Source organism: Dreissena polymorpha, chromosome 5, assembly GCF_020536995.1.
Source record: "Dreissena polymorpha isolate Duluth1 chromosome 5, UMN_Dpol_1.0, whole genome shotgun sequence".
Taxonomy (NCBI): Eukaryota; Metazoa; Mollusca; class Bivalvia; order Myida; family Dreissenidae; genus Dreissena; species Dreissena polymorpha.
In genome coordinates, this window is record NC_068359.1 from 51602413 (window position 1) to 51612160 (window position 9748).

General features: G+C 37.3%; 1 protein-coding gene across 1 annotated transcript in view; it reads right to left on the minus strand.

The window, feature by feature from the left end:
* The window catches only part of LOC127881986 (nephrocystin-4-like), a 121081-nt gene extending 115739 nt beyond the window's left edge, over positions 1-5342 (minus strand). Inside the window, exon 1 of the mRNA XM_052430325.1 lies at positions 5169-5342. Within this exon, the coding sequence (XP_052286285.1) occupies positions 5169-5318 (150 nt within the window). The 5' untranslated portion in view covers positions 5319-5342. The remainder of the gene's footprint in view (positions 1-5168) is intronic.
* Between the last annotated feature and the right edge of the window lie 4406 nt (positions 5343-9748).

Sequence of the window (9748 nt, forward strand, 5' to 3'; positions counted from 1 at the left end):
CTGCTAGGTCAGTTTCGACTGTAGTTCCAAAAATGGGGGTTAACCCGTTATAATTCGGCATTAAATGAATTAATAGACATAACAACGCGTCGAGATAATAAAATATTCTTGATTTTTGTTATATTTTACTGTACACATGCACAAATACTGTTTATTATGAGACAAAATGATATTCGAACATCCAACATCTCGAAGGTCAAGAAATTAAACAAAAAATTTGTCGACGGTTTTGCTTCAATAACTTTTTTATTCCGACGTCTACGGTTTTGAAACAAAAAACCAAGGGGAGCACAAACACCGTAGAGCCGAAAGGGCTTATTCATTTTAAAGAAATATAAATATAAACTGGCTTACCGGGTGAAAATATCCGCTACTCCTTCACGAAAAACACTTAAATGACGCCATCTTTGAAGTTTTTCAACAACTTTCTCACTTAAACGCGGTAAGCTCCCGTATACGCGTGCCCCCCTGACTTGAGAAAGAAAACATTGTTATTGATTAGCCTGTGCTGATGATTTATCTAGGATATATAATCATTAAGACTGGTTTTCACATGTGGCTTACATGTTTTCGTTTTGTGAATTTGTGCAATTTTTAAATTTGATTGAATGAATTATATTGTCAAGTAAGTTCTATAAATTATATTAAATCAAAATACTATCTGACTCACTTTGCAGGCCTGAAGAAAAATGCCATAACTGACCCTATTATTGATTATATTTATTCAAAATTACTTAATGCATCGGTACATTAAATTTTGTACTTTACTTGTATTTTGTTTAAAAAATGCCAGACAATAAAACAAAACTCTTAAAAAAATATATGCAAAGGCAGTACAGTGTTTTTTTTGGATAAAATATTAGGTGTTATTCGGCCCCATTCCCCCATCTTTGTGGTATATATTTTTCCCCAAAATATTTTTAAAATTCCCCTCTCGGAAGTGTTATTCAATTTTAATCAATACCTCATTTAAATACGTCTTTCGTTACGAATTAACTAAAATTTTCCTGAACTGCATCCGCATGTTTGCTTTATTTTAGCCTTTACCGCAAACCGTACGTAGTTCACTATCACCACTTTCGCTTTACGACATCTACCGCAAACCATACGTATTCCAACATGTAGGGCCACAATTAAAATATTGTTTGTTTGCCCTTTACTGACCCTAAATTTTACAGGTGGGTAGGTAGGTAGGAAAATTATTATATTTTATTTGAGAAATTATATTTTTAATACACTAATAGTCTATGAATATTTAAAACACTGTTATTAAAGCACTGTTGCAGTATACAAAGCCCTATGTAGCTTAACATTATCTTGTTTGCCTTTTCTTGCATATATTAATATCAAATGCATGCTTGTGTGTTATTACATCAAATATGTGTTCATTATATGATGTTAATTGCTCAAATAAATTTGTCATTATTTAACTGCCAGACAGCTTTTATTTTTAACTTAAACCTTTCCCTTAAATTGGGCTTAATTAGCATGCAACAAGCATTGAAGGAGTGTAGAAAGACAGCCCAAAGCCTTTAATGGAAAAATTCAGACATGGCGAAAGACCGTCACACATTACAGGCCAGACTTGCCTACCAGGAGAAACAATTCACAGGCCAGTTGACATTTTTACAGGCCTCAATTTTAAGTGTTTGACCGGTTAGTGCATAGTCTCGGCATGGCAAATAATTCATAAAAGGGCAAATTGAACATAAGCATTAGTTCTTCTTGAATGCTATGAGCTTTTACTAGTACATACGTACAGCTCTGAGGGTCAATAGCTGGGAGTTGTATTATTGCAACTAACCTAAGCATGAAAACTTGATTTGGGGAAATAAATTAAGGGTGTTAGTTTCAGTTTGTGGATATATTAACGCTTTAAACATATATACTTGAGTTTTGTCGATGTATTTAGCTAAGAGACATTAATATATTAAATAATTTTACCTTTACATATCCATTTCACTAACATGCCATTACAGTAAACTGTTTAGAGTGGCAAACATAATAAAGCAGAATATGCACATGAATCTGATTAAACACAGATCCACTTGCATATAAATCAAATCATGTTTATCTTTTATTTTGCATTTTTGAACGATAATCCAGTAACTGTTAGATGTATTTTTCTTTGCGAGTAGACTGCATTCCAATTATCAAACACTTGTTCTGTGTCATTCAGTTTATACATTTCCAAAAAAAAGAGTTTTATTTGTATCTAAAACGTATGCTCCATCGTAGAATGACACGCTCTTTTCATTAATCCATACTAATTATATGATGTCCGTCGTAAATTCCATAGTCATTTGTCCTCGCTGAGCATCGTTATTTCTTTTAATTGTCCGCCATCTTGGATCACGTTAACAACATGTGTGCAACGAACGTAAACTCGTATATGTCAGACTACTTTCGCGAACCAATAGTTAAGTATGATGTCGTTCGCCATTTTCACGGAACACCGCCGATCGCGATGCTGGTTATAGACGCTTGCTGGGGCATATGAAATTCCAACCATCAGAGCGACCTGCTAAATCGGTCAGGGGCGATAATAATGGACAGGGATATAAATACCCGCACAATTAAATATTGCAGTTGGCTCTTTAATGATCGGCGAAAAAAAACGAAAATAAAAAAAATACGTTTTCAGAAATCGCAATAAAATTTTATGGGTCGTGGGGTAAAAAGTGGGTCGGTCGGTAAAGGGCAAACAAACTTAATTTTAATTTAGGCCTAGCACAACAACAAAAGCTATCGTAAAAAAATTGACAAATCTGTTTTAACTTAAAAATAAATTGATATTCTTTTCAAACAAGTACAACTTAAAAGTCAGTTTTCTTCAAATGCCGGCAGTGAAACGCCAGAAACATCCGGTCAAGAGAGTGTTGAAAGACTGTTTAGTTTGCTCAACCTGCTTTGCACGCCACAGAGAAACAGGCTTGGGGAAGCTACACTGAAGTCCCTGATCAGACTTTGTCTGCACACGGAAAGACTTGGTGAAGAGGAGGTCACCAGAGTAATTGATAAATTCGCTGAAAAGCCCAGAAATGTTGAACTTTGAACATGAACACAACATGTTAATGGATAAAAGAGTTTGAATTATTTTTTTCTCCCTCTGTATGGTGAATTATAGTGTTAAAACTTGATTTTGTACTGATACTAGCTAAGCATATAAATTTCCCCCTTTTCCCCATTTACGCGCGAATTTTCCCCCTCTCAGGGGACCCGACCCCCTTCCCCCAAAACTGAAAAAAAAACACTGCAGTATGACGTTTTCTGTAGAATGAATTCCTAAATACATTTATGCACATGTAATATGTATCGGTACATTAAATTTTGTACTTAACTTGTATTTTGTTTCAAAAATGCCAGACAATAAAACAAAACTCTTAAAAAAAATATATGCAAAGGCAGTATGACGTTTTCTGTAGAATGAATTCCTAAATACATTTATGCACATGTAATATCAAACAACAATCCTGTTATTAAACCTTGTAAGTGTTGCAGTTATAGTATGTAAGAGATGTCAGTCAGCAAAACTTAGTATAAAAAAGGACACCTGTTTTATTTACAATATACATAACGGTGTTGTAACAAATCAGATTTCATGTATAACAACACATGTATTTTCACAAATATTCAGTAATGTAAGACATTTATTACATGAAAATACAACAATTACCAAACAAATGAGCCGCACTCTATGAAAAGGGGGTTGAAAGGATGTATGTAAAAATGTCATCTCGGATAAGCCTGTGCAGTCCGCACATGCTAATCAGGGACAACACTTTCCACCTAAACTGGATTTTTGCTAAGAGAAGACTTTCTTTAAACGAAAAATATAAAAGCAGAAAGTGTAGTCCCACATTAGCCTGTGCAGACTGCACAGGCTTATCTGAGAATATTTTTTTGCACATGCATTCAACCCCCTTTTCACAGTTCATTTGTTTCGTTGTTGTTGCATTTTCATGTATAGACTTTGATGAATATTTTGAGAGCTGATTTTCGATCCTATGTCAATTACATTGATATCTTTAACCAACTTAAGCCCTCAAGTTATTTATTGAGTAAATTACGTTGTCATTGTACATGTAGCTCTAAAATTTGGCTACTACTTTTTTTTCCTTAACACCAACCTAGGCAAGTTTATTGATGTTACACATGTTTGTTGACAAATTGATTTATGAAACATGGATTTTTTTTGTTTTAAGTTCATATTTTTCTTAATTATGCACACATTCATTGTATGCATGCATGAGTTTGAATGCGTAGGTAACGGAACCAACAGGAAAAGTGGCTATTTGTGTTACTTAGAGAATTGTCTATGTCTTCTTCATTGTCTTCGTCTACATATTTGTATGCATTGAATTTATGAAGAATAAACTGTAAATGAATGCTTCAGTTGTGCAGTAAAGTATTTACAACACTGGAATACACTATTTATCATTAAGTCCATATAAACGGACTCCCAGAGCCTTTGATAATTTTTGCAATGGCGGCTCTGGCAGTCCATATGCACCGCTTTATAAACATGGGTGCATTTCAGCGCAGTGAATCCGTGCGTTTCACTAAAAAGACATCGTTTGAGACAAATTGAGAAAAATAATGAATAAACTCCATAAACATGTTAAATTTACCTGAATCGCAACCTACGGATGTTATCCTTTGCATGAACCCTATAAAAACATGACGATGTTTTAACACACTTTTCTCGCTGACAAGTTTATGTTTAAATTTGAAACAGTGTATTCTGTATCAAATACCACATCGTAATTGACTTTATAGGCTGGAGCACATTACCCGACATGCAAAATATTGGTGTACTGCGACCTAACCAATATTGGGTCAATTTTCCAATATGGCTGATTCAGCGTACAAAACAAAACCTAAGTCAATTAAATAAATTATTTCTTGCTTTAATGGTACCATTTGGATGAGTTTGTGGTTTAGATAGGTAAACTTTAATAATTTCTTGCAGTTTCAGTGTTTCTTAACCCTTGCATTTTTGATAACATTTTGCACCCATGGACAAGAGAGAGAGCATTGCAACTCGAAGCAGCCCATTGGGCTATAAAGCTTAGAGTTAAATTATTGCAACTATTTTTCATTATGCTCAAATTTAACAAGATTCAACACGCAGAATGCAAACATTTTCGTTGCATCGCACGACTTACCGTTGGATTTATGCCTTCGACATTTGTTAATGCAATACAAATTGGTGTAGATATATCCTGTGCGACATGTTCCCTGTCAAACGCGGCCGGCAAATGCAAGTTTTTCTCGAAGAATTCTCTCCAAGATTTACCCGTTGCGACCGCCGCCATTTGTAAACTATGTAACAAAACTTACATGTCGTGCGAATCGCACAATTTTGTATCGGTCGAAACGACCATCGTTCTAGCCGGTCTGATCACCCTGGATCAGCAGACGATTTATGTTTAAATGTTACAGAGGATTCCGGAGATAGTCGATGTATCACGATTGCCGGTTTCATATCAATCACAGGAGGGAAGCCCATATTTTTTATATATTTTTTTAAATATATGCTATAATAGAGACTCTATTATAGCATATATAAAACAATATATATGAGCTTCCCTTCTGTGATATCAATACAACGTTAGTACAGGGGCGTATTTAGGTGGCGGGCTAGCTAGCTGGCTAAATACGATTTTTTTTTAATGAGCCCCTTAAAGTTTCAAACATATCCTCTTGTGTATTTCCTATCATATGCACTTAATTAGCCATAAACAGCTGTCGATTAGTGTGATTTAGCCCCCAGGCCTGTTTACAGACGATCTAATCTTTGCCAGCTAAACTGCATGCTTCATTGATTGTAAGTGATAAACTGAGCTATTTGATTGGCTGAAGCAAAGACCTATAAAATACGTGTATTTTATAGGTCTTTTGCTGAAGAAGATACATTCAACTAATGAAATTCAAATCGATACATTAAGCTATAGGTAAATAAATACAAATTGCTGCCGCATGGGAGTTGTGAAAATCAATATTCCCATTTGTAGCAATTAAAGAGTTTAGACGAATGCAATGGACAATCATCATAAATTGTTCGGTAAGTTTCTCTGATGAATTTAATTGATATTAGCTCTTGAGAGTGATAATCCTTTTGAGTAGCAAGTTATTGCTAGTGAAATTCAACAGCACACTTAATGAATGGCAATCAAGTTTTTTGTTATAGTGTTGCTCAAAATTTTATTTTTATAATTTGTGAAAAGGTTTATCAATGACTTTGCCTTATTTGTCAGTTTTTGAACCACAAGACTCAGCAAGGTATACATAATATGATTACAACCAAGTTTGATAAATATCCACCCATCCAACAGGGTGAATTAGTAGGATATCCAACAAGGTTAAATAAGAGGTCCACCCATCTAACACTGTTAAAAAATTTCTGGTAATAAAGATTATGTCTCCCACCACTTTAGTGGTTTGAGAGACATTTGATTTACCCCTGTGTGCTTGTCTGTCTGTGTGTCTGTCACATTTGATGTCTGAACTAAAGTTCTTCTTTGTTTTACATGTGTTCTATTATGAAATGTTCTACTATGAAATAGACTATAGCCGCCACTATTTATATTGTGAAACAGACTACGGCTCCCGCCAACGTTAACCCTGTACTCTGTTTTCTGATGCCGCACTTCTATATTAAACGTCTTAGCAGAAGCACGTGTTGTGTCGTTGTTAACATTAGTTAATACTCATTAGAGTTGACGTTCATATAAGTCATATACACAATAGTGTCATAATTATATAACATGGTGTCAGAACGGAAATATGTACCTACGAAAAATCGGAAAACTTAAAACTAGTGAACTTATTTGTAAATAAATAACCTACTGACAATTACAAAATGGCTCTATCTGGAATAACACCACCAGTTATGGACGGGGACAGTTCAAACCTACCATCCACGTGGGAGAAATTCGAACGACACATCAAATTAATATTTTCCGGACCATTAAAAGAAAAATCAGAAGAGGAACTGATATCGTTCTTGCTCATATGGGTCGGCGAAACAGGCAAGGATATTTCACAAGGATGGGCAATGACAGAAGAAGAAAAAACTCAACTAAAAACATCTTTTGACAAATTCCAAAAACACGTGAAACCCAAATTAAATCCGGTCTTTGCAATATATCAATTTAACAAGGAAGACCAAAATGATGAAAACATTGAACAATTCATAACAAGGCTAAAACTTAAAATTACTGACTGTCGATTTCCAGCAATAGTGAATGATGAAATGATACGAGATCGAATTGTGTTCGGTGTGAAAAATCAAAAACTTCGAGAGAAGCTTATAAATGAAGGCGAAAATCTGACGCTCGACAAAGCGATACAGATATCTCAAAACTTCGAATACTACAGACAACAAATGTCGCTGATCAACCAAAAAGACGTACACCTCATTAGCTCACGTGACAAAGGGCACCTACGTGGCGGAAGAAGAGGTCGAGAACGTGATCGATACCCAGCACAGAGGGACGTTCAGCAAAAAGCCGATCAAGATCAACCATCGTATAGGAGAGCACAGCAAACAGCCCCTACTCTTGAAAATGGACGGGATCGACGGTGCGAGCGCTGCGGCAACCCGACGCACAAAGAACGGACACAATGCCCCGCATGGGGAGAGACATGCAACAGGTGTCACAAGAAAAACCATTGGGGACGAGTGTGTAAATCAAAATACGTTTACGATGTTGATAATAGTGACAGTGACAGTGAAAATACACAGGACGATGATTCGTGTGATTCGTGGATACAACCCTACTCCATAGATACGGTAAGTAAACCACAATCGTCCGCCCACTCCTCTGCTCCCAATAAGGCATTCGTAAACGTAAGCATCGGTCCCAATTTGCAGAACATACAATTCAAAATTGATACCGGGTCAAGCGTAAACACAATCTCTCAAAAACATTTCGAATCGCTCAATATCAAAGCCCCATTAAAAGCCCCTGACACAAGACTTACTTCCTACTCAGGCGATAACATACATGTATTTGGCAAAATAAATCTCAAATGCAAATACCAAGCATCAGAGACGCAGGCTACATTTTACAATGTGAATAGCGCACAGCCCCTGATGGGTCTACAAACTTCGCTTGATTTAGGTCTGTTGAAATTAACATACGAGGTCAATGAACAAACGGACAGTACTATCACTAAGGAATATATCATGTCTGAATAAGGCGAACTGTTCAGAGGTATCGGAATTCTCCCGGGCAAAAGTAAATTGCACATTCGCGAAGATGCGATTCCGGTGGTAACGCCACCAAGACGCATACCGGAAGCATTAAAATCTCGCCTCAAGTCCGAACTTGAGGAAATGGTCAAAGACGATATTATAAGGCCTGTATCGGAACCGACAGACTGGGTCAATCCAATCGTGGTTGTTGAAAAACCCAATGGCAAATTGCAGATCTGCCTAGATCCAAAACAGCTCAATAACGCGATACGACGTCCGCATTATGCAACGTCTACACTTGAAGACGTTGTCGCAAAATTGTCATGCGCAACGCGTTTTAGCTTACTCGATTTAACACACGCATACTGGAGTGTGGAACTAGACGAGGAATCATCGTACCTTACCACATTTGCAACACCGTTTGGAAGGTACCGCTACTTGCGCCTTCCGTAAGGAATTTCGGCTTCTAGCGACATATTTTGTCAAAAAATAAACGAAATATTTGAGGGACTACCAGGAATTCAACCGCTCGTTGACGACATTCTAGTCTGGGGACGCACCCCCAAGGAACATGACCAAAACCTGACACAGGTATTGATACGAGCACGCGAACGTGGTATCAAATTCAATCCGCTAAAATGCACAATCGGGGTAAAATCAGTGCCATTCTTTGGTCACGTGATCACTGACACCGGATTACAAGCCGACCCGAAGAAAATTGAGGCAATCTCAAAATTGAAGACCCCAGACAGCCGCGAAAAGGTCGAAACCTTGCTAGGACTCGTTAATTACATGGCAAAATTTGCGCCAAACTTAGCCGAGGTCACCGGCCCCATAAGGAGCCTCCTTAAGAAAGAGGTAGAGTTCCTGTGGGACGCCCCACAGGAAATAGCCCTGTCAAAGATTAAAGACATCATCACCCAGTCGCCAGTTCTAGGGTATTATGACCCTAACAAGCCCCTGATACTGGAAACAGACGCGAGCAAATATGGGTTAGGCTGCTTTCTTATGCAAGACGAGAAACCAATTGCGTTTGCCAGCAAATCATTAACGGACACGGAAATTGGTTACGCAGTCATTGAAAAAGAACTTCTCGCGATTCTTTTTGGGTTAAAACGATTTCATCAATTCACGTACGGTAGAGAAGTAATCGTTCACTGCGATCACAAGCCAATTTCTTCAATAATGATAAAACCACTGGCTGCTGCACCGCCGCGACTATCAAGAATACTTCTTGCAATGTCCAAATACCAGGTCAATGTACAGCACGTACCCGGCAAAAAAATCCATGTGAGTGCCTGCTTGTCAAGACACGCGTTGCCAGACACATGCCCCGAAATAATTGAACGTCTTGATAGTCACGTTCACACGGTATATCAACAAATTCCCGTCACAGATCGCAGACTTCAAATAATACGTACCGAAATAACGAAAGACCCACAAATGACAAAATTAAAACGGACTATAACCGATGGCTGGCCGGAATCTGCGAGAAAATGCGATCGAAACATAGCGGAATATTTCAATCACCGCGACGAATTAAGC